Source organism: Eumetopias jubatus, unplaced genomic scaffold (genome assembly GCF_037043125.1).
Source record: "Eumetopias jubatus isolate StellerSeaLion01/CBP00866 unplaced genomic scaffold, mEumJub1_p1.0 scaffold_6, whole genome shotgun sequence".
Lineage (NCBI taxonomy): Eukaryota > Metazoa > Chordata > Mammalia > Carnivora > Otariidae > Eumetopias > Eumetopias jubatus.
The window spans coordinates 3,937,421-3,963,927 of record NW_028274812.1 but is presented as its reverse complement, the minus strand read 5'-3'; the positions used below and the strand labels follow the sequence as shown (position 1 = coordinate 3,963,927).

The window sequence follows — 26,507 nt, the reverse complement described above, 5'->3', positions numbered from 1 at the left end:
CAACTCTTACAGATAACACAAGAAAAACTGTAATAATATTATGAAGTATGTTATGTATCAGAGTAAAAGACCAGGTATGAAAGAGAAAAACTGTAAAAACAGTAAAAGTTTAATTAACCAAAAAAAAAAGTTATTTTTCAACAAATATTTCAAGAGTACCTTATAGACGTCATTATGTCAGTCTCTGCTAAGGGTCAGGACATACAAATACACTACTTCCTCTCCTAACTACAGATTTCTCACAGACTGCTGCTTCTGCCTAAGAAAGCCCTTTATTTCCCCTTCTTATCCACTAAGTGAGAGGTCTTCCAAGCCCTTCTTCAACAGAGCTAATCATCCGAGTTGCTTGTAATGTGATCCACCCCAGCACCCCCATCAAATTCAGTATCCCGGAACACCTTGGCTTCCTCTCTGTTTGCACTCAAGAACCTATGTTATTATTAACTGTGGATTTCTCCATTTCCTCTACTGGTTGTACATTCTTTGATGACAGGAATGGTGGTTTGTTTTGTTTTTTATAATCTTTGTATGCTCAGCAATTTAGCATAGATTTTTGGTACACAGCAGGTATTTTAAGTGGTTTGCTGAACGAATAACATTCATGACATAACACTTAACCAATGGAAGTTAAACTAAGATTTAGAAAGTTTAAACATCTTGTCAAAATCACAAAGCGGTGAACTGGAACTCACATGGGCCAACTCCAGAATCACGATTTTTTGGGAAGCTGTCCTTCTTCCAAGCTCTGAAACAATGTGTATAGCACAAGAATTCTCCTCCTGAAGGACTGTCCCAGGGGAACGTGAACAAGAAAAGCACAGGGAAGGTATAATGAGGGAACCTATTCTGGTTCATCACTGTTCCCAGGGGGTAGCAAACAGCCTGAACAAGGTTTATACTCAAAAAACAGTCTGGAATATATGTCCTAGTGGCTTTTAGAAAAGCTTTATTTTAATACTGTTTTTAGTTTCTTCCATTTACTGGTCCTATTAGGTTTTCTATCATCATTTGCATTAAATGGGACAATTTATATTTTCCTCAAAAACTGTCCATTTTGTCTAGATGTCCATATTTATTAGTTCAAGCATCCTCTTATAATTTATCATTTTCATTCTATTGTTGTATCTTCTAAATTATTAAACATAAACAGTTGTGTTTTCTCTTTTTTATTAATTAGGTTAGCAAACAGCTTATATCTGTATAGTTTTTTTTAAAGATTTATTTATATGAGGGGGGGTGGAGGAGAACAGGGTGGAGGGGCAGAGGGAGGGAGCGAATCCTCAAGCAGACACGGGCCTCAATCTCACGACCCTGAGATCACAATCTGAGCCAAAAGTCGGACACTCAATTGAAGGCACCACCCAGGTAACCCCTATATCTGTATAGTCTTTTAAATTCTCTTATTTATATGGGTTTTGTTTTTCTAAGACCATAGGTTAAACTGGTAAATCCCAAGAAGACAGAGATTTTAATTTACTACCATGTCTCTAGTACTTGGCACACTACCATGTAGTCGTACCCGGTGAGAATGTGCTGAATTAATGAATTAATATTCTTTTGTCTATTTATTAATGCCTCAAAAATGTTGATACAAGATGTTTAATACTTCAAGGATGTGGATTTTCCACTGCAAACAACTTTGCCCAGAGCTTTAGCAATACTACAATTCATTTTTGTAAATATTATACTCTCCCAATAACTATTTTTTCCCCAAAGAGTCACAGTACATGTTTTTATTTATGTTAATTTCCTTGTTTTTAGACATTATGGGGATCTGAATTCTTAAATGGGGGCTAAATGCATCAAAGTAGGGTCTAACCCAAAGAAGAAAGGGAAACCCGTGTTGGTAAATCCTAAAATAATATAGAGTATTTTTAATCTGTCAATCACTAAAATTACTATTGTATTCTTCTGTTCTTTTTGGGGGGTTTTTTGGTGTGTTTTGCTTTAAAAATTTTGATGCATCAAATATTTACAGCATAAACTTCAGAACAGCTCTGCCTTCACTGCAGACTAAACCCTTCACAAATCCCTCCTGTTCCAATTTAATGCTTTTATTCCCCAAACTCAACTTAATCATTGATCCTGTGCCACTTGCTCTCCTTTTGTTTTCATTTTTCTGGAATAGGTTTGCTCCATCTAAAATTACCTTTTTATTTTTTTAAAATGTGATTTATTTATTTGAGAGAGAGAGAGAGAAAACACAAGTGGGGGATGAGGAAGGACAGAGGGAGAAGCAGGCTCCCCACTGAGCAGGGAGCCCGACAACGGGCTTGAACCCAGGACCCAGGGATCATGACCTGAGCCAAAGGCAGAAGCTTAACCGACTGAGCCACCCAGGTGCCCCTAAAATTACCTTTTTATTTTCAACCACTCCTGAGTCCTTTGTTTATATGTGCCTCTATAAAATAGAGGACAGTTGTGGGGTTTTTAAATCTAATTTAAGACTTCTTTTCTTCCAATAGCTGGGCCCATTCCACTCACAATTTTGTTGTGACATATTTTTGTAAGGAGTTTCACAATCTATTTTATGTTTTATTTTTAGTGTTTTAATACTAAGTTTGTTTTCTATCTTTTCCTTAACTTGCCATGTTTTCCTTAAATGTTTTCCTCTCTGACAATATTGACGTGGGTTTTTAATTCTACTAGCGGAACTTCTGATATATTTAAATATTATTTAAATTCTATTTCTCAATGCATCGATTTTGGAGATTATTTCCGCTGATTCTTATTTATGAAAAAAGAAATCAATACTTTTATAAGTATAAGAATTTTATAATTCCTCCCATCTCTATCTTAATCCTTGGTATTTTTGATATAGACTAAAAATTTTATCTCAGTCTATTTGGGTTACATTTTATAACTTTTTCACAAAATCATATACATTTTGTTATAAGTGTAAGTTATTTAAGGCTTTATAATTGATTCAAAATCCTGAGGCAATTTTTTTAAAAAAAGATTTATAGATATCTATAATATGCCACCTTGTATTAAGAAAATACACATGTATCTGCTCGCCCGGGCAAAGAAAAAAAAAAGCTTTATTTTATTTAATACGGTTAGCTTACATTTTAGAAGTATGTCAACATCTGTTCAAGCAATAGGGCAGATTAGATAATATGATACTTCTGAGAAAAACAATTTTAAAATCATTTTTAAAGGCTGGATAAAGTACATTTTACAATCCTTTCTAATGCGTTGCTGTACTGAGAAGAATGGATGGAATCAACAGAAATCTAAAAAGAAGTCAATAAAGGAACCGTCGAGGCAAGCAAATCCTGAGCTGGATCGTTCTTGAGAGCAACAAAGCCTAGATGTATTGACCTTCCCTCAGGAAATCACCGTGGCAAACAGGAGAACCCCTATAAGGAGCCAGGACCCGCAAAGGGCTAACGCCTCATTTTAGCTGGAAGGGTAAAAACACTTACAGCTGCAAGATTACTAGTACCCCAGATTATCTTGAATTTACTGCTAGAGGGAAAATAAAAATCTCTTCTGAGAAATCATAACTGTGTATCACATAAGTGTGAGGCTTGAATCCATACTACTTTGTAGCCTGGAAAAAAATCTCATGAGATAATTTAAAATAGTCCTGGATTAGTAGTGCCTTAGGTGACTGGCAAAAACAAATACATATCCTGTCTCCAGGAAAGGAACTTAAACACAGTCCTTCTTAAGAAAAGCCATTTAAAAAGGCCCAAGGAAGAATATGATTCACAGTTAAAACATAAAAGAAAATAAAACACATGAGCAAATAAGCCACCATCTGTGAGAGATGGATGAAACAAAAGCCAAGAAATGTAAATTCAGAAAGAATATAAAACAATATTAAGAGGTATAGTTAATGTTATCTACAGTTATCTCCCAATAAAAAAGTATCCAGGGAATAAAAAACTATACTGAAGAACTGAGAAAAATAAAAAAAAGAACCCAAAAGTAACTATGTTCAAGTCAATACACAGAGAGTAATTTTTGTTAATGTGAACTCTATCCAGCAAAGATATATTTCAAGGAAGTGATGACATAAAGACGTACTCAGATAGACAAAAACTGAGAGTTTCCCATCAGCACACTCTAAGGGAAATTCTACAGGACAGAAAAGTGATTCCAAATGGAAGACTTGAGATGCAAGAAAAATGAAGAGCAAACAAAGCGGTAATTGTGTAGATACATCTAAAGAAACACTTCAGGGGTGCCTGGATGGCTCAGTCCATTAAGTGTCTGACTCTTGATCAGCTCAGGTCTTGAACTCAGGGTCGTGAATTCAAGGCCCACGCTGGGCTCCACACTGGGGGGAGGGGAGGGGAGGGGAGGGGAGGGGAGGGAAGGGGAGGGGAGGGGAGGGGAGGGAGGGGAGGGGAGGGGAGGGAGGGGAGGGAAGGGGAGGGGAGGGAAGGGGAGGGGAGGGGAGGGGAGGGGAGGGGAGGGGAGGGGAGGGGAGGGGAGGGGAGGGAGGGGAGGGGAGGGAAGGGGAGGGGAGGGGAGGGAGGGGAGGGAAGGGGAGGGGAGGGAAGGGGAGGGGAGGGGAGGGGAGGGGAGGGGAGGGGAGGGGAGGGGAGGGGAGGGAGGGGAGGGGAGGGAAGGGAAGGGGAGGGGAGGGGAGGGAGGGGAGGGGAGGGAAGGGAAGGGGAGGGGAGGGGAGGGAGGGGAGGGAGGGGAGGGGAGGGGAGGGAGGGGAGGGAGGGGAGGGAGGGGAGGGAGGGGAGGGAAGGGAAGGGAAGGGAAGGGAAGGGGAGGGAAGGGAGGGAGGAGAGGGAGGGGAGGGAAGGGAAGGGAAGGGGAGGGAAGGGAGGGAGGGGAGGGAGGGGAGGGAAGGGAAGGGAAGGGGAGGGAAGGGAGGGAGGGGAGGGAGGGGAGGGAAGGGAAGGGAAGGGGAGGGAAGGGAGGGAGGGGAGGGAGGGGAGGGAAGGGAAGGGGAGGGGAGGGGAGGGAGGGGAGGGGAGGGGAGGGAAGGGGAGGGGAGGGAGGGGAGGGGAGGGAGGGAGGGGAGGGGAGGGGAGGGGAGGGGAGGGAGGGGAGGGAGGGGAGGGAAGGGAAGGGAAGGGGAGGGAGGGGAGGGAAGGGGAGGGGAGGGGAGGGAGGGGAGGGAGGGGAGGGAAGGGAAGGGAAGGGGAGGGGAGGGAGAAAGAAAGAAAGAAATACACACTCCAGTGAACTTAAGATTTTTGGCAAGGTCGTCTTCTTACCCACAGAAATCCCCAGGGCAGGGAACTATTAAAGGCATAGCTGCCTGAGCAGAACACATATAAGAAAAAATGTGGTGAACAAAACGCAGTAATTATCCCCTAAAAGTATCCTCCCAGCAAGACAAGGTCTCTGCCTTCATGGAGACTACATTCTAGTGAGAAAGCCAGATAAACAATCACACAAATCACAGATAAATACATAATTACAGATTCAGCTAAATTCTCTGGAGAAGCATGTGATACTAACACACAAGAGAGTGAGATGGACTTCGGAAGGTCAGAAGAGGCTACAATTTGTGTGAGGTACTCTGCTGTTCTTAGGGACAATGCTGTTGAGCAAGGCAAGACCAAGGAAGAGTGACCCCAGAGACAGACAGGCCGAGTGAAATTAACTGACCTCAGGAGTATAAAGAATAAAGAGCCGACTAACGCCTGGCAGGGATAGAGTGTCATCCCCTCAATTAAGTTACAAAAGTGAAAGAATTAGAACTGATATACATAGAATACACTTTAGATATTGTAGACACAAAAGCTTTTTCTAAATCACATATTCCAGGAAACTGCTTCACGAAGGTCAACGTATAAACAAGCTTGCAAAAATAAAGCAACAAAAACAAACAAACAAACAAACAAAAAACAAAACAGCCAAATGACTAAGAATATGGGATTTGGGAATCTAAATCCAGGCTCTCAAAGTCAAGCACTTCCTGAGGCTCGCACACCCTGCAGACCCCTGGCCTCTTGTTGCCTGCCCTTCATGACCTCTGCAAACCACTTCCCCCCATTCTCTTTCACACAGAGAAGAAGAGGGTCATCCCATGGGGCTGTCTTAGTTCCAGGGTTCACTCCTTTTCATGTAAACAGCTAGAAATGCTGAGTCCAGGATGCAGGCTTCAGCAGAGAATTGGACTGGTCCAAGTTTGGGTCACAAACAGCTGGGATTGAAGGGAAAGGGTCACGTGGTATATACGCAGCTGCCAGGACCACGCAAGCCCTGTGGGTCGTCTGCAGACCCCAGGGGCGTCATAAGGAGGAGATGTGCACTCTCATGATCACCCTGAGCCAACATACACACCAGTACATTTTAAATACAATTGCAAATTATGTAATAGTTTCCTAAAAGGCAAAATTTTAGAAATAAATTTTTAGAATGAACAGGAAAGAATGAGATCTATTTGTCATTTTAGTAGCTTAGCCATTAGCCTAAAATATTATTTAAAGTTTTTAGTAGTAGTGGTATCTGAATAGTTCAATTTAATAAACACTCTTGTCCTGTACATGGAAGGCACTAGGAGAGATGCTGGGTGAATGAGAAGATGATTAAGAAAAGGTCCTTGCCCTAAAGAGCTTTTAATCCTGTAACATAAATTTTTTTTTTTTAAGATTTTATTTATTTGAGAGAGCGAGAAAGAGAGAAAGAGAGAGAGAGCACATGAGAGGGGGGAGGGTCAGAGGGAGAAGCAGGCTCCCCGCTGAGCAGGGAGCCCGATGCGGGACTCGATCCCGGGACTCCAGGATCATGACCTGAGCCGAAGGCAGTCGCTCAACCGACTGAGCCACCCAGGCGCCCCTGTAACATAAATTTTTACTATGCAAGGGGAAAAGGAAGGGCTGCAGAAATGAAGAGGATCAATTATGGGTTCAGTAAGTCAGCCAAGAAATATTTTTGTGCAACTACTGTTCATCCTTTGCACTACTGTATTATTCAGGAGTACTATCAAACATCTCAGAATACTTGCATCTCTACTCCTATTAACATTTTATATAATATAAATAGCACACATTTTGATTACTCATGAATACAAGTATTATATTGAAAAAAAATACATTCCAAATATCAAATAACAATGCCTAACACATAAGAAATACATAGTAAAAATTTTCCAAATATATTTATAAATGATCTCTATATATTTTAACTACAAATATAATTCTTATTGGCTCAGAATATTATTCTAAAATGTTATGTATGTGGTTTTAATATCATAACAAAAATCAAATGCCAGTAGCTGAACATCTTGAAGTACTTTTGGAAGTCCTTTCTACACACTGCATTGACGGCGGGCTGTGCTTTGACTAAGTTAAACCAGAAACACCTATTGCACAGAAGACTGGAGCAGGTACACCCAAGAAGCCTCGTGCCATTGACAGTGTGAGTAACGGCCACCACAGCTCAGGGACCCCCACTTAGTAACTCTGTCCAAGCACTGCTGGAGTTGCCTTAAAGAAATCTAAAAAAATCACATAAAAAAAATGCTAAACTTTTGTTCTCATTTTACTCTACTGAAGTCTGTGTGTTGCAAGGGCATACACTGTCCATGATGCCCCAGTCCACAGTGCTGAAACAGCTTCTGTTCAAAACAGTAAGTCTAGAAATGCCATTCCTAAGATAGGATACCATAAACCAAAACTAAAACAATAAATAAATTATAAGATTTTATGCCCAAATGTTGCCACGCTGCTAAACTTTTCAGCTGGCAATAACTGTATATGGAAACGGAACACAAAATGAGTTTCAAGTACCTAATATCCATGCATCTGTTAAGTTGTTTGTAACCCAGTGTATTTTTTTAAAAAAGCTTATGACATTTTCTTATCTAGAGCACCAAAATCTAAATTTAGATACTTACATTATTGCACTCTCCAAGGAAATACAGTGCAAATCCATCAGCTTTTGTGGCTGCCAAAGTAATAAAAAGGGAAGAAACTAATCTCAATGGAAGAATAGACCATGTATGAACTCTTTAAGGTGAGACCTCAGATAGGAGTCTTTGTGAAACGACTGTTAACATAATTAATGGTCATGCAGTCAACCAAGCAGATTAATTTATGACTTTACTCAATCACATAATCAGAGCATTTTCAAGATGTGACATCCTCAAATGCATATAGCAGTCGATGCACTATGTAATAGTATCTTTGTGAAACTTTAAGCATCACAATTATTGGAAATATTTTTTTAAGAACTGTATTTAATTTTTAAAGTATGAAAAATACCAGATGTGATATTCATAATAATGAATAATCAGTATTAGCATCAACCAAAAAGGATGATATATAAATATATCTCTCTCTCCACATATCATGTCTGAAGAGAATATGATGTAAACTTTCCTAAAACCGCTTCAGGGCCATCTGAAGGCAATTATCATGGCAGATAACACATACTATTATCAGAGGACTGCCTGAATGGAGACCCCTGCTTCCCTCCTTTTTTACTCATGTGGCTGTGGGTAAAATATTCGGCCTGTTTTTACCACAGCTTCCTCAACAGTAAAATGGCAATAACAGTGTATAAATCTGTCATCTCCCTAAATAAATTTAAAATGGTTTTTGTTCCTTAAAAGTTAATGATTTCCTTCATAAAGATGTGATTTAATTCAATAAAACTATACTTTCCAAAGAAAACTAGGTTTTCTTTAGAAAGCATAGTACATTCCATTTATAACTGGCAGATACTTTTTTGGGATTAGATAATTTAGGAACTTTTAGGTTTGACTCGTTCTGGTAGTTTCATAATAAAATATTTTCATTTCATATTTAGCCCAAGAATAGAAGTAAATAAATGACTTGCACTTGCCTTGTAGTAAGTATATTAACTTTCTCCATTTTCTGCAATGGAATAAAAGAAACTTTGGTTCAAATTTTCTACCAGGAGGAATACAGAACATTTCTTACCTATTTTAATGATGCTACTCAATTCATAGAGGAGTAGCTGGTTGTCTCCTCCTGTATCCAACCGTTGTTCTATGTAGCTGTTTAGTTCATACACAACGCCCTGCATATTCGTGTCTTGGTACTTTTAATAAAAAGAAAGAAAGAAGGAAGAAAGAAAATAATTAAATAAAATTAAAATCCCTTAGTTTATAAAACATACTATCAACATACACAACTTTATATACTTTCTTTCATGCTTTTACACATTATGCTTTTAAAGAGCACTGTTTAAATATTATAATCTACTACAAAAATAGATTGGGGCGCCTGGGTGGCTCAGCCATTAAGCGTCTGCCTTCTGCTCAGGTCATGATTCCAGGGTCCTGGGATCGAGCCCCACATCGGGCTCCCTGCTCGGCGGGAAGCCTGCTTCTCCCCCTGCTTTTGTTCCCTCTCTCGCTGTGTCTCTCTCTGTCAAATAAATAAATAAAATCTTTAAAAAAAAATAAAAATAGACTGAAAATTAAAATTGCTAGGATTTAGAATTATAGATTCCATGTGTACTTACTTATATTAAAATATCAAATTTTACAAATTATCTCTTTATTTCTGAAGTTTTATATATAATCAGTGAAAGTAGTACAAGAGTTTGCTAGAAAAGTGAACTGATATGCACTGCACTGGGGGAAGCAGAGTTTATTCCTCTCCATCATCCTCACCAATGGAGCCACCACCCTAGGCGGATCTCCGCTCTTCCCTAGACACGAGGCAGTGGCTCTCACAGTTGCTGTCACGGCCCTACCAGCTGCCCCACTGCAAGTCCAAAGCTCTGGGCTTCACTGTAGTAGCAGGGACAACAGCAGGTGGATGGGGTTTGGGAAAAAGGCGGAAGCAAAATCGTAGCTACTTCCGGCACAAGCCAGCACTGTGTCTTCTCTAAAAGTACTGAAAAGCTGCCTTCCACCAAGCTTCCCTTCCTAAGCCTATTCTCCGAACAAGAGCCATGGTACATTTTATAAAAAATACAATTCTGTCATTCCCTGGCTTAAAATATACTTGAGGCTTCCCACTGTACTTAGAATAACAGACTCCACGCAGGACGGCCTCCCACATTCTACAAAATGCCCTTACTGTCTGCCTACAACACTGTCTCAAGCCACCTTTCTCTTTGTTGACTATTCAGGTATCTTTCGCTCCTGAAGATTTATTACTTGCCGTTATTCTTTTGTCAAAATTCCAGTACAGTTAACATACAGGGCTACATTAGTGTCAGGTGTACAATATAGTGATTCATCACTTCCATACATCACCTGGTGCTCATCACAGGTGCCCTCCTTCATCCCCAACACCTGTTTCCCCCATCCCCCCACCCACCTTCCCTCTGTAACCATCCGTGTGTTCTCTAGAGTCAAAAGTCTGTTTCTTGGTTTGTTTTTCTCCTCTCTCTTTCCCCCCACCTTTGTCTTTCCACTTGTTTTGTTTCTTAAGTTCCACACAGGAGCGAAATCATATGGTATTTGTCTTTCTCTGACTGACTTAGTTTGCTTAGCATTATACTCTCTAGCTCCAACCACATCGTTGCAAACACTTGCCATTATTTTTGAGTACTGTTCTCAATCAATGTCTGGGGAATGAGTGAATGTGAATAAATACATGAAAGAATGGATGAATCAATCAATCATTCCACAAATAGGAACTGGCAGTCCTGACCATCTACTATACACAGGCACTCTTCTAGACAGAAGAGATGCTAGGGAATTAACAGAATAAAGTTCTAGGCTTCAAGGAACTTACATTCTAGGTGGAAGAAAATAAATAAGTGAATATTATAGTGTGACAGGTGGTGATAGGTGCTATGCAGAAAAGGGAGCAGGGAAGGCCAATAGCCAAGACCTTTGGAGGGAGAGAGTTACCCTTTTAAATAGGATGGACAGGGAGGGAAAGCTTCACTGGCATGGGACATCTGAACAGACTCCAATGGAACCTAATACCTCTTCCCCTGGAATCAGCCTACCCTCGCCTACCTTCCTTATCAGGGACTGCTAATTACCCACCACTTCTCTCTGCTTCTGACCTATAAGCAGACTCCAGTCCACGCAGGCCCCAGAAAATGAAGTATGAAGGATGACTTGTCTCAAGGTGCAATACATACCAAAAAGAGTAAGACACTACTTTTTAGAGATCCAAACACCATTATGGGTCCCAGGCAGAGGGCAGTGGACATCAGGTGAGCAACGGAGATGTAGCTCAGGTCTGCCTCAGAAGTGAGCCCCAGTAGGTTTTCAAACACCTGTGGTAACTACAGTTTTAGAAGGCACTTTTGGAACAGGCATCCTCAGAAACTGACAGAATTCCACCCTGAGGGATCCCCACTGAAAAGGAGTGAAGATGTGAGACTTGTAGAAATCTGGAGGAAGAGCTTCCCAAGCAGAGAGAACAACAGAAATAAACTAGTGAACATGACCTCCTACCGAGCATCTCACGCTTCAGCACCGACTTTGAGAATGACCGACTGTCCCCTTAGACTGACTCACTGCCGCCACTCCTTGTGTCCTCTCCCAAATCAGCTTCTCTGCTCTGTGTGTGCTCTGCTCCCACACTGCTGAGCCTTACGGACCCAGGGTCGGCTTCCCCCAGCCCCTTGAGCCTGTGCATCCTACTTGCTTTGTTGCACACTCAACCATGGTAAACCACTGGCCTCCTGACCAAGTTTTGTGATTTTTTGCTAAAAGTTTATCTGGTTAGCAGTTATCATAACTTCCCAGTTACTCTCTAGCTGCAGATACTCTCCAAGGCCTACTCTTGCACAGATACCACTGTGGGAGCGAAAGCCTGCACGAAAAAATCACGAACACTCTGAAATTCTAATGCCGACCAAGCACGACAGCATTGTATGGGGCCACAAAAGCTCATGCTGTTCCTTTATCATCTGTAAACAAGATCCTATTTGATGACTGCCAGTTTTGAAGAATTCCAGAGAAAAGATTCTACTCTAACATGCCCTCTCTCTCCCTCACCACTAATTAGAACCATTCGTTTTGTATTTTTCCCCCCAAAGTCCTGGGAAAGAGCTTATCTGAGACTGAAGCTAACCCAAAGAAAAGCTAGGCTAAGAGAAATAAAGAGACTAAGTCATAATGACAGAGTTTGAATCCCTAGATTCAGACACACAAAAACCATCATGCCTAAAAACCCATCCATAGACATAGACTGTTCAAGAACCATTAAGTCTCTGAACACTTCCTTTTTCTTCTGGGGAGGGGCACTTTAGCTAGCCTCAGGTGGGCTCCTAGTCACCCCACAGAAGAGTCCCTATAAAAATGATACACAGGTAGTTTCCTTTCTCTGACAATGTAATTCTGAAAGTACACCTGTTCCTGGGACCTGTGTGCAGTGCTGAGAGGGAAGAACAGCTATTCACTGTCTCTTCTGGAAGGACTGGGTTGTCAGACAAGTGAGAACAAGAAGTCATGTCTCAATATGGGCAGTTCAACCTGGGGTTTCCTTTCGCCGAGTCTCTGAGATTTCCTTTTCTCATTTATAGAACAGGAGGCCGAAGCGCACTGCCTTTAAAATACCTTTCGGGGTACCTGGGTGGCTCAGTTGTTGAGCGTCTACTTTCGGCTCAGGTCCTGGGATCGAGCCCCATATCGGGCTCCCTGCTTGGCAGGAAGCCTGCTTCTCCCTCTCCCTCTGCCTCTGCTTTTGTTCCTACTCTCGCTCGCTCTCTCTCTGTCAAATAAATAAATAAAATCTTTAAAAAAAATACCTTTCAGTACTCGCTGCCTATGATAATATATGACCTAGGATTTTCATTTTGTCATTAAGCTTCAAATTCTAATAGATGGGTTAGTATACCCTGCTTCCTTTGATTGCCGAAGACAACTGCATCATAAGAGCAAAATGTTTTATTATGGTTACTATTACATATTAATGTACTATTAACTCTCAAATATTAAAGCCCTATCCACATAGTGAATCATTCAAACCATAATATACTGTAAAACTTAATATATAAATGTGAAGTAGTAAGCATAATGATTGTTGGGCTGTTGGCCTCCAGCCATCTTGCTTCTCAGGATGAGCATTACATAAGGAAAGGCAGAGGAAACACGTGGAGGTGAATGTCAAATCACACCCTTCCATGCACTCTTTGGAAACAATGTGATGAAGGAAGCTTACCAAGGGATCTATTCAATTCGGTTAAATAAACTTTCAAGACCAAAGCTTCACTAACAGAAAATCACAAGAGTATATTAATGAAGTTGCTCAGGGCGCCTGGGTGGCTCAGTTGTTAAGCGTCTGCCTTCAGCTCAGGTCATGGTCCCGGGGTCCTGGGATGGAGCCCTGCATCGAACTCCCTGCTCAGTGGGGAATCTGCTTCTCCCTCTCCCACTCCCCCTGCTTGTGTTCCCTCTCTCGCTGTCAAAAAATAAATAAAATCTTAAAAAAAAAAAACCACTGGTATTTGTACAGCATTTTAACTTCACAAAGTCCTTTCACTGCCTTTATTCTACGCAAGACCCCATCCAAAGCATATACTATCACTGAGACTTTCATAATTCCAGAAGTTAGAATTCTCAGGTAGAATGAGTTGGGCAATGCATAACTTCTCGAACCTTGGAATCCAACTGGATGCTGCCACCCTCATTTTCTGTTCCACACTGATTTTCAAGTAGAGCTTGCTTTCCATTAGAGCAACTTCTGAAAACATGGGTTTGCAAAGATGTGACTTTACTGAAAGGACTGCAGTGACCAAATACTGGAACTGTGAACTCTGTCCAGCTCTGTCTGACACATATCATTATGTTTCCCATAGAACTTTTTTTTTCCCCCATAGAACTTTAATGGGTCCTGAGCCACTCTTGTGAGTTTGCTGTGATGCCTAAGAGCACTTGGAACAGTTGGGGAACTAGGAGGACAGTGACTCCATCACCTGGAGGGGAATAATGTTTTATGAGATATGATGGTAACAAGTGGAGCAGTACTCATCCTTGGTGATAGCTGGTTCAGCCCAGAGAACAAACGCTCCCAGACTTGCTAGCGTGAATTAGTTGTTTAAACACAGATGGGAAAACCACTTCACCAGGAGAGGTTAGATGCAATTCAAGAATGAAATGAGAGCTTGAACGGTGTGAAGTCTGTGATCCCTGCTGTCCTGAGAGCCCATGATTCCATGAGGGATCACTGGCCTGTCCTGAAGGGCTAGGACAATTCACTAGAAAACATGATGAGACAGGGGTTGGATAAACACAGAAGAGTGTGCAAAAACAGGTTTTAGTTTTTAGTATAATCCTCAATAATTGAATAATATCTTCTCATTCTTTAAATTTTTCCTATTTCTTTTATAATTTACCTTTTTTGTAATTTATCTTTGACATAATTTCAAACTTATAAAAAACCGCAAGAATACAAAAAACTCCTCGATGCCATCGATATTGACATTTTGTCCTATTTGCTTTCTCATTCTCAGTTAATTCTGCCTTCCTTCCTCTTTACCTATTATCTATTATTCTATCTACACACACACAATAGTCATAAATATTTTTTTCTGAATATGTGAGAACATGCTGGTGTGCTCTTTACCCCACAACTTCACTGAGTGTTTCCTAAGAAGCAGAATATTCTCTTACATAGTTACAACATAGTTACCATGATCAGAAATTTTAACCCTGCCACAACAGTATTAGCTAATTAAAACTCCACATTCAAATGCCAACAGTACCCTTACAGTTATCCATCCTGCTGCGCCAGGGTCAAATCCCAGATCACATATGGCATTTGGTTGTCATGCCTCTTTGGTATACTTTAACGTGGGACAATTCCACAGTCTTTCCATTGTGCTTCTTGAACCTGATGTTTTGTATAATGTGGGTCAGTTAGGATTCGTCTGATGTTTTCTCAAGACTAGAATCAGGTTTGCATTTTTGGCAACAGTACAGTGGAAGTGCTGGGGCCAGAACTCTATCATCCCTCCTGTATTTGGTACTTGGCATCCCACTGGGAAGAAGAGCTTTCCATTCTTCTCATTCATTCATTCATTCATTCATTCATTCATGTGAGTCTGGACTCACCGATTCTTATTTTATTCAATAGGTTACCATCCATTAATATTGTCATATATGCATTTTGATTCTCCCATTATCCCAGATTTGACCAGTAGGAATCCCCTCAAGATAGCTCCTGTAACCCTCTGACATTCTTCATGATTCTTACCACACTTTCTTACTTTCTCATCACGTATTTTCCCAGCCCTGGTATTAGCCATTTGTTTCTCAAAGAAATACAAGTTCCTTTTAATGGAGAGGGGCATTTAAAATCTAAGCACAGGAGTTGTATGTGACACTGCTGTCAAGGCCTCTAGGCGTCTCATTTATGTAAACAGTGTACAGATGAGAAGCCCTCATATAAATATACATACATATATACAAATGGGTAAGTCTGTATTTATCTACTTACATGTATGTATAGGGATAACAAAAACTATGAATTCATACTAATACCTCTAGTTCCAGCTAACAATTCAGTGTGCATTCTACTACTCCCCATTTCCATATTTGTAATTCCCTCATGCAACAGTGAGAAATCTTACTGACAACAGCCTTAATATATTTATACCCCTTCTCAGGCCTAGAATATACATAAGTAGTTTCAGAAATGCTAAGCCATACCACTGAAAGCAGCAAACCTAAGGTGTCAATATTTTTTTTAGATTTTTAGGTAAATTAAAGAAACACTAAAATGTACAATTCATTAAACTCTGACAAGTAGATAAATCCTTATAACATATATACTTATTAAGACATACAAAATCAACACACTGAAATCATTTTTATGCACTAACAACAAGCTATTTATAACAGCATCAAAAAATAATAAAATATTTGGGAATAAATTTAACCAAGGAGATGTAAGATATGTAGACTGAAACTTATAAAAAATTGAAAAATGAAAGAGAAGACACAAAACAAATGGAAAGAAATTCCATGTTCAGGGATTGTAAGAATTAATATAGTTAAAATGTCAATAGTTTCCAAAGGGATCTAGTCATTCAATGCAATCCCTATCAAAATTCCAAGTTTTTTTTTTTCCCACAGAAAGAGAAAAAACAACCCTAAAATGTGTATGGAACCACAAAGACCCTGAAAATCCAAAGCAATCTTGAGAAAAAAGAACAAAACTAGAAGCATCACACTTCCTGATTTCAAACTATATCATTATAAGGCTCTAGTAATCAAAATAATATGGTACTGGCATAAAAAGAGATACAAAGATGAATGGAATAGAACAGAGAACTCAGAAATACACACAGGCATATACAGTCAACTTACTTTAAGAAGGGCACCAAGAATATACAATGTGGAAAAGACAGTCTCTTCAATAAATGGTGCTGGAGAAACTGGATATCCACATGCAGAAGAATGAAACTGGACCCTTATCTTTCAGCATACATAAAAATCAACTCAAATGAATTAAAGACTTATATTTAAGACCTGAAACTGTAAAACTCCTAGAGGAAATCACAAGGAAAACATAGTTCCTTGACACTTGTCTTGGCAATGATTTTTTGGATATGTTATCAAAAGCACAGGCAACAAAGGTAAAATAAATAAGTGGGATTACGTCAAACTAAAAAGCTTCTGCACAGCGAAGGAAACTGTCACCAAAATGAAAAGGCAAACCACAGAATGGGAGAAAATATTTCAAACCATTTATCTGATAAAGAAGTAATATCTAAGATATGAAAAAAAACCCCACTCATACAACTGAATAGAAAAATAATCCCAAATAACTCAATTAAAAAATGGGTAGAGGGGCTGAACAGACATTTTCCAAAGAAGACATACAAATGGCCAACGGGTGCAGGAAAAGGTGTTTAATATCACTAATCATCAGGAAAATGCAAATCAAAATCACCATGAGATATCATCTCACACCTGTTAGGATGGCTATCATCACAAAGATGAGAGATAACAAGTGTCGGTGGGGGGTGGAGAAAAGGGAGCCCTTGGGTACCAGGGGTGGGAATGTGAACTGATGCTGTTACTATGGAAAACAGTACGGAGGTTTCTCAAAAAATTAAAACCAGAACTATCAAATAACCCAGCAATCTTTTTTCTGGGTATATGTTTGAGAGAAATGAAATCACTATCTCAGAGAGATATCCGCACCTATGTTCACTCCAGCATTTTTCACAATAGCCAAGATATGAAAATAACCGAAGTGTCTGGCAACAGATGAATGTATAAAGAAAATGTCACACACACACAAACACACATAATTGTGTATGTATATATAATATATATACATACATAAATATATGCATAATTTATAATTTTGTGTAGCATTTGCGCGCGCGCGCGTGTGTGTGTATGTGTATATGGCATTAGAATATTGTATTCAGCCCCCAAAAATGGAGGAAATCCTGCTATTTGTGGTAACATGGATGAACCTAGAGGGCATTATGCTAAGTAAAATAAACTAGACACAGAAAGACAAACACTGTATTATCTCACTTACATGTGGAATCTAAAAAGCCAAACTCACGGAAATACAGATTAGATTGGCAGGTGTCAGGGGCTGATGTGTGGAGAAAATGGGGAGAAGTCAGTCAAAGGTTACAAACCTTTCTGGTGGGATGCAAACTGGTGCAGCCACTGTGGAACACAGTATGGAGGTTTCTCAAAAACTTGAAAATAGAATTACCATATGATCCAGTAATTCCATTACTGAGTATTTACCTAAAGGTTATGAAAACACTAATTTGAAAAGCTATATGCACCCTCGGGACGTCTGGGTGGCTCAGTCGTTAAGCGTCTGCCTTCGGCTCGGGTCATGGTCCCGGGGTCCTGGGATCAAACCCCGCATCGGGCTCCCTGCTCAGCGGGAAGCCTGCTTCTCCCTCTCCCACTCCCCCTGCTTGTGTTCCCTCTCTCACTGTGTCTCTGTCAAATAAATAAATAAAATCTTAAAAAAAAAAGAAAAGCTATATGCACCTTATATTTATTGCAGCATTATTTACAACAGCCAAGTGTCCATGAACAGATGAATGGACAAAGATGTGGTGTGTGTGTGTGTATAATATTACTCAGCCATAAAACAGAACGAAATCTTACCATTTACACCAACTCGGATGGATCTAGAGGGTACAGTGCTAAGTGAAATAAGTCAGAGAGAGACAAATACCATATGATTTCACCCATATGTGGAATTTAAGAAACAAAACAAACAAGCAAAGAAAAAAAGAGACTCTCATATACAGAGAACAAACTGATGGTTACCAGAGGAGAGGTGGGTGGGAGGGACGGGTGAAACAGGTGATGGGGATTGGAGGAGACACTGTGATGAATAAAGGTGATGCACAGAACTACTGAATCACTATGTTGTACACCTGAAACTAACAGAACACTGTAGGCTAATTATACTGGAGTTAAAATTTTTTAAAAAGATTATCATTAAAAAAGAGAGAGAGGACCTTAGAGATTAAAACAGACATAGACATATCAATCCAATGCCACATGTACCCTTTTAAGGATCCTAATTCAAACAAACAACTGTAAAAAGAATCTTTTCAGAGAGTTGAGAAAAACTGAATCTGGCCCAAGTATTAAGATATTGTTAAGTGTGATTATTGTCAGGCATGAAAATGGCATGTAATTGAGGTTTTTTTTTTTTTTTTAATGTCATTTCCTATTAGAAATCTATACTGAAGTCTTTATGGCTGAAATTACATGACGACTGAGACCTGCTTTAAACTACACCAGCAAGCTAATGCAACAGGAATAGCAAAATGATCATCATTGAAGCTGGATGACACGTACACGGTGGTCAACATGCAATTCTCTCTACTTGTATGCAGAGAAAATGTCTACAAACAAAAGTTAAAATGGAAAGAAAGGGAGAAAGCAGTAAGAGGCTCAGGAAAGCATCGATCCCTCCCCTGCTCATTTACTGAGCAGCTTTTCTGTGTGTCCAAAAATGACTGAAACGATCTACACTGTGAGTTTAAGAAAGCAAAGCACTCAAAGGCTGCAAGGGCATTCAGTGGTTAAGTGACAATCCCAGACAATGATAGGAGGTCACTTCAAATCTGTGATTAACTTCTACATGAATAACTGTGGAATAATAAATATATATATATATTGGGGAAAAAAAGGTTATAAACTTTCAGTTGTAAGATGAAAAAGTTCCAGGACCTGATGTACAGAATGGTGCCTACAACTAAAAATACCGTAGTGTATACTTGAAAACTGCTGAGGTAGATCAGTGTTCTCACCACACCCACACCCCAACTGTGTGAGGTGACGGGTGTGCTCATTAACTTGATCGCAAGAATCACTTCACAATGCACATCTATATCACGTGGTGTACACCAAAATGGACACATATATACAATTATTATTTGTCAAAAATAAAAAATAATTTTAAAAGAAATTTTTAATAATAAACATCTCCATAATAATAATAATAGAGGACACAGAACATTTAATCTCTTTATAAAATCTCTCCCATAATCCTTCTTAATCAACCCCTGCCCCCAAGGCAGCCACTGTTTCTGACTTCTTTCCACCACAGATTAGCCTTGTTTTGATTTTTAGAATTTTATCGAAATGGACTGATACAATACACACTGTTTTTAAACCCTGCTTTATCTGTCTGACATAGTATCACTGAGATTCATGCATGTTGCTGTGTGTTCCAGTACTTTGCTCCTTTCTATTGCGAGTTGCATTCTGTTGCATGAATAAAGACAAATGATATGTTTACCCGCTCTACCACTGTTGATTGTTTGGGATGTTCATGTTTTCCAGCTCTGGGCTATTAAGAATAAAGCTAGGATGAACATCTTTCTGTTTTCAGTTGTCTTAGGCAACTACATAAGAGTAGTAAAATTCGTGGGTCAGAGGGTAAATGTATGCTTAACTTTACAAGAAACTGCCAAACTTTTACAATACTACATATTAAGGACAATGTTACCAAAATGATTTAGATATTTTAGATTAAAATAAATGATAGAGGTCATTTATGTTACACAAACATCACTGGTGGAAAAATTCTAACTATTCTAAGAATGAGTGATCACAAGGAAGAGTTATGGAAGGCTGTGAACCTCACAGACAAAGAGAATGGGGGTATGTAGCAAAGAGGGTGCTGCTGACCCTTTTGCAAATGCTTATTTTAAGAAGTTTTAAAATCCCGAATATTAGCCAAGGGACTAGGACACTCACCCTGAATCCTAATACTACAGGGAAAAAAAAAAAAAGGAAAGAAAAGAAAAGAAAAGCAAAGCAGCAGCAGCTAGTTGCCTTCGTTGCTCTGCTATGTAACTGGGCACAGAGGAAATGCTCCACACAGAGTCGTCTCAAAGTGTGGTACAGGGCAGGAGGGCAGGTGCACCTGCAGCTCAGCGTGGAAGCTCAGAGGAAGCCCTTCACAGAAAGCTAGGAAGGGTACAGAACCTCGGAGGCCACGGGGGAACAGTACAGTAGGGTACAAGGTGAGACGTGGAATCCCTGTTAGAGGTGGTGGAGGCCAGCTGCTGGGATTCTGTAGGTCAGGTATTCTTAAAAACAGGTTAGCTCGACACAAGGAAACAAATAATAAAAACTTAATATTCCTGAAGAACATTACTGTAAGTTTCCAAAGGGGTTTCTATAATGTTAACTAATATTAACTCATTTAATTTAGGAAGAAAAAGGTCCATGAGATGAAGGGCTTTCCTTAATAATAATTTAGGAAAAAGGAATCCATGAGATAAAACAGTTTTAAATCACTGATGGATACAACAAGCATTTCTAGTAAGTTTAAGGCTGCTAGCAGAAAAGGATTCACCCATCAGGGCAGATGAATAATAAAGTTAAGGAAACAAAAGATGCATCTAAGTGCTTAACCCAATAGATGTATTTCTGAATGTCAGTATGTAATTAAGTCTTTTTTAAGCAAATATTTCCTCAGCAGTATGTCAAGCACTATTACAGGTATCAGATAAAGCTCCTACTCTCATGGAGTTTAAATGCTAGTTGGGGAAAATAGATAAAAAGCTATCAGCTCAGCTTTAGAGGGGAGCGGGGTGGGGGGAATGGGTTGGCCCGGTGATGGGTATTAAAGAGGGCACGTACTGCATGGAGCACTGGGTGGTACACAAAAACAATGGATCGTGGACCACCACATCAAAAACTAATGATGTATTGTATGGTGACTAACATAACATAATAAAATAAAATTTTAAAAAAGCAAAAAAAAAAAAAGAAGGTATCAGCTTGTGATAACATCTATGACAAAATAAAAACATTTTTATGACTTTGTTGCCATTTTAATTTAATGAACTGTAATCCAGGAGGAAGTCAATTTTATGTGCAGCAACTCTATGACTAGACCATTAGTATATTCTTTTTCATACGATAAAGAAATGTGCCTTTAATCAGCTTTTGACTCTGTGGACTAAGACCAGCTATGTGTACAGGCTTAATATAGTCCCTCTGTAGTTAAGTACTTCTGAAAGTCTATCCTCTAAAACAGAGCTGCGGTTGCCAAGAACTGTCTGACAAAATAGGTATTAATATAAAATCTTGCAAAAGAGGAATCTGTTTAGTTTCCACTTTAAAATTTGTTTTTTGTAACGGTTTGATACTGCTGTTTAGGTGAACCAACACCTTGCCTACTGCCACTGTGACTAATAGGATGGATCAGCAAAATCTTTCACAGGCAGATGATCCACGTGTTTAATCTATTGTTAAGATTATGGGCTTCATCTTAAATACAAGCAAACAAAAATCACTGTCTTTAAATAGTCAGTATGAAATATTTCCATATAGCAGAATGATGCACTTCGGTTATATAATTCTTTCAGGAAGCCAAGATGCTTAGAACTGATATTCCACACAGGTTTCTCATGTTTCTGTCGTTATTGTTAATAACTAGCAGCAAAGCCTCTGAAACGAAATTTAGGCTAAAACTAACCATTACATGCTTTATAAGAAACCTTATTTTGGGTTTCCATAAAACTCAGGTTGCCTAAAGCTGTTTTGGCCTGTGTAATAAGGAAAACATGGACTTTGCTTGTAGGCGTCCCATATTCCTCCCTAAACTGGGGTGATTTTCCAATGTAATAAGAAATACTTGGGCTCTATGATATTCAAAATGCCAGAATTTCATTTTACCTGACGGGAACATTACATCTACCGTCTGTTCTTTTGGTTTCTCAGTCTTACAGATATGCTGATAATCAATGGGGACAGGTTACCTGCCTGCCCTCCAGGGCCCTGTTTATAAGTGTCATCGTTAACTGTCCAAGGCCCACCTCTTAGCTGAAGTCTGATTAAAGGAAATTATATTCAGGAAGATTCTAAAGACATGCTTTCTGTCTGCTTCTCTGCATGTTCTAACTTCTATCCTTGGGCCACAGAACGATAGCCCAGGATTATCTACTAGAGGGAAGATATAGGTAACATGAGGAATTACTCCAGAAAATTCTAACATGTGTCTACGCTACTCCAGCCACCTGTATATTACTTCATTTACTTAACATTGAACCACATTTTAATATTACGCCTTTGAAACTAACGATTGATGTAAAATCAGATCTATAAACAGATTTGCATTTTTATGAAACTCAATAAAACTTTGCCCTGAAAAAAATGGATCGGTACTCTTCCCTTAGAGAATAAGTGAAGTGCCTTCCCTTGGGTCATGCTTCACGCGTCTGGAATTGAAAGCCAAGTCTTCTACTTAGTCAGAGGAAAGTACTGACTACTCAAACATTTTTTTCTCTTCTTCTTCCACTGTTTTGTTGTTATACTTATTTTTCTGATAACCAATTCAAAGTCTTTTATAGATGATACGGTATGAAAAGAAATGGAAAACGAGTAAATGGGGCTCAGTTCTAAAGGAAAAGACTGATCTGCCACAAGGAGGCTCCAGAGGTGGGCGAGGCAGCGTCCCTCCAGCGTTCTTCCTCCCCTGTCCTGTATCAGCACATTTCCTCTCCCCCGGATCACTCCCATAAATACATGTGCACACTGTCATTTACCCCTTTTTTTAAAAAAGAAAAAACATTTTAAAAACCAAACATTCCAGGAATGGAGGGGTGAACAAAATGAACAAAGAAGGTCAAAAGGTACACATGTCCATTTATAAAATAAGGAAGTCCCAGGGACGTCATGTACAGCATGGTGACTACAGTCAACAATACTGTATTACGTGTTTCAAAGTTGCTAAGAGAGTAGATCTTAAAAGACCTCATCACAAGACAAAAATGTGACTATGTGTGGTGATGTGTGTTCCTTAGACTCACGAGGGTGATCACTTCACAGCATTACAGACACTGAATCACTGTGCATTGTGTCATACACCTGAACTAATAAAATGTCTCATGTCGATTATGGCTCAGTAAAAAGAGTATTGATCCCCCCTCATCTAGCTCCCCCACCTCTCTTCCCCCTCTCCCTCTTAAGGCAAAACTCCATAAGATGACTGTCTATATTCACTGCCTTCAATTTCTCTTTTCTCTTCCTCAAACTCACTCTAATCGTTCCAGTGAAACAGCTCTTATTAAGATTACCAACGACTTCCACATTGCCAAATCCACAGGGTAACTCTCAGCTCCCCTGAAATATGGGCAGCATTTGACATGGTTGACCACTGTCTTTTACTTGACATACTTACTGCTACACACGTGCCCCGTGGTTCTCCCCTGCCTCCTGGACACTTCTTTTCAGTCTTTGTAAGCCTTCCCCCTACCTCAGACTCCTAAATGTCCTGGCCCTGGGCTGGTCTTTACATTTTCTTCTCTAATTCAAACCACACTCACTTCCTCCGTGATCTCATCCAGCCTTGCATCCTTACATCCCATTATATACTGGTGGTTCTTAAATCACCCATATCACTAATAAATCTCAAATTTGTATCTCTAACTCACTTCATTCGCCTAAAGTCCAGACTCATATATCCAACCACTATCTCCTTAACATCTCTATCTAGAAATCTATTAGGTATTTCAAATAGCACATCCAAACCTGAGCACCTGATGACCTCGCCACCCCACGATGACTTCCTACAAACACTCCCATCCATGTAATGGCATCCCATCTTCTCATTTGCTCAGGCAAAACCGAAATGCCATCATTTCTCCTTTCTTGTTTTATACAAGATGTGTGCATCTGGATTAATCAGCAACTCTTGTTAGCTCTATCTTCCAAATATATCTAGAATTGCATCTATCAATCCAAGCACTGCTCCTCACCTCCATTACCCGCTATCCTGGTTCAAATCATCTTCATCTCTTATAGGGTTACTGCACTAACCTACTTGCCATCGCCCGGCAATGAAAAACTATTAAAGTGCTGCTGAATTTATTTATTTAGGATTTTCACACTTATGTTTGCACTAGTAAAAATGGTTGGTAGTTTTTTTCTGCTTTTTATAATGCTTTAACTTTTGCATCAGGAATAAACTTCCCTCCTAGAATGAGTTCTTTCTCTAACTTCTGAAATACATACTTTATATTATGTAGAAATTATCTCCTCTTTAATGTTTAGTGGACTTATCCAGTAAAGCTTTTGGACATCATGCCATTTTCGGTGTTTTTCACTAATTTTTCAGATTTTTCATTGGTTAATAGTATGTTTAGATTTCTTAACTCTTCCTCAGTTTTGATAATTTAGAATTTCCTCAAAATTGGCCATTATGTCCCAATTTTCAAATGTATGAGTATACAGTATTTCCTATTAAATCATTCATAACCTCCGTGTTTATAGTTATATTCCCTTTCTCATTCCTTAACATTTGTATTTTACTTCTTGAACAGGTTGCCAAAGATAGTCTACTTCATTGATCCATTTAAGAAAACACCTCTTGCATTAATACTCACATCTGCATTTTTAAGTGTCGGTCATAAAGTTCTTCTCTTACTAATTCTCCCCTTTGCTTTTTAAAAGTTTATTTTTGGTGTTCTAATAATGAATATAAGAATATAAATTTTCATCCTGTTTTAGCTTTATCTTCTAAGTTTGGTTGATTTTATCCCCACTTTACATTTGAGGCTTTGAAAAGTTATTTTATTAAAATGTCACCCAGATAAATAGTGGCAAAGTAGGAATTCAAATCTAAGTGCGATTTACACTGTATCAGACAAGCTCTTTTAAACGTATTATAACAAAAGGCACAGAGATGCATTCACACAAAAGGAAATACACCTATTTAAGTATGAAAAGATTCTTATCTCTTTTTTTTTTTTTTTTTTTTAAGATTTTTACTGGGGCACCTGGGTGGCTCCGTCGGGTAAGCATCTGCCTTCTGCTCTGGTCATGATCCCAGGGTCTTGGGATCAAGCTGGGCATTGGGCTCCCTGCTCATCAGGGAGTCTGCTTCTCCCTCTCCCTCTGCCACTCCCCATGGCTTGTGCTCTCTCTCTCTCTCCGTCAAATAAATAAATCTTAAAAAAAGTAAATAAAGAGGTGTGCACACCTCTCCCTCTGCCTCTCCCTGCCCCCCTCCTAAACAAACAAACAAACAAACAAATAAATAAATAAAAGCAAAAGACTACCCCAGGAGAAACAATCATTTAAAAGTTGTCATTCTAGGGACATCTGGCTGGCTCAGTCAGTGGAGTCTGTGGCTCCTGATCAAGCCCCACGTTGGTTGTAGAGTTAACAAAAATAAAATCTTAAAAAAAAAAAAAAGTTGTCTGTCTATAATCTTCCCCCTCTCACTTTGTTAAAGAACTAAAGATAAAAACAGAGAAACCAGGCAATTGTGGCAGCCACGTGCCACTGATTTCAAGGCGACCTAATACCAGTGAAACCTAATTGAAAACAGTCACCAAGGGCTTACTTAAAATTCCCCATCCCAAGAAATGGCACTGTTGCATTAAGTTAATAACAAATGCTCTGGGGAAATTAATGACATAGGACCCCAAATGCATACGGTGAGCAGTGGACGCGAGTTCCCTCTGTTTATGCAGCAGGGCCCTGTATTTCAAAATACACTGAGAAATTCAAGGAAACCAGGATTCACTAACAGAATTGAGCATTCTTTCAGTTTTATGAAATCACTAGACTGGATGTAGTCATACTGTTTATCAGGACAGGTTAAAATGAAAACATTGCAAAGAAATGTTGATTCCAATACAACAATTTGTTTCAGTCAACCTACAGACAAGTACACAGGTAAATTTCTCCTGTGGGAATGTCCACCGCTCCGTTCCCTCATTGTTCCCCTTGGTCACCTCCTACTGAATCGGTGTTGTTGAATATCACTAGCTAGCATTCCAACACAGCAACCGACAGGAGAATTCTAACAACATTTACGTTTACAGTATGCAGACACAAGGAAATTCTACCCATAAACACCAAACCTAACATCATTCAAAGACAAACAAACATAAAAATAGAAGTCAACAAATAACTTCTCAACATATATAACAACATTAGAAAAAGAAGAAAAACTACCCAAAATACACAGGTGTGAGTATCATGCTAGTATACCCAGGATAAAGCTACTTTGAGATGTGAGAGGAAGAATATGTGCAAAATGAATTTTAGGAAAGCAACCGCTTTCAAAAAAATTAAAGAATTGTACAATAAGCCTCCTGTCTTCAGGCTTCTGCCCTTGCTGTGCCACCTGCCTGAAATGCTCTTCCCCAGCTCTCAGCAAGGTTCAGAGCTT

General features: G+C 39.4%; 1 protein-coding gene across 1 annotated transcript in view; it reads right to left on the bottom strand.

Annotated features, from left to right (window-relative positions):
* PDE10A (phosphodiesterase 10A) overlaps nt 1–26,507 on the bottom strand; it is a 291,715-nt gene that overhangs the window by 79,661 nt on the left and 185,547 nt on the right. Inside the window, exons 4-5 of the mRNA XM_028103383.2 lie at nt 8,865–8,985; nt 7,817–7,866 (exon numbers count right to left, since the gene is read on the bottom strand). Of these exons, the coding sequence (XP_027959184.2) occupies nt 7,817–7,866; nt 8,865–8,985 (171 nt within the window). The remainder of the gene's footprint in view (nt 1–7,816; nt 7,867–8,864; nt 8,986–26,507) is intronic.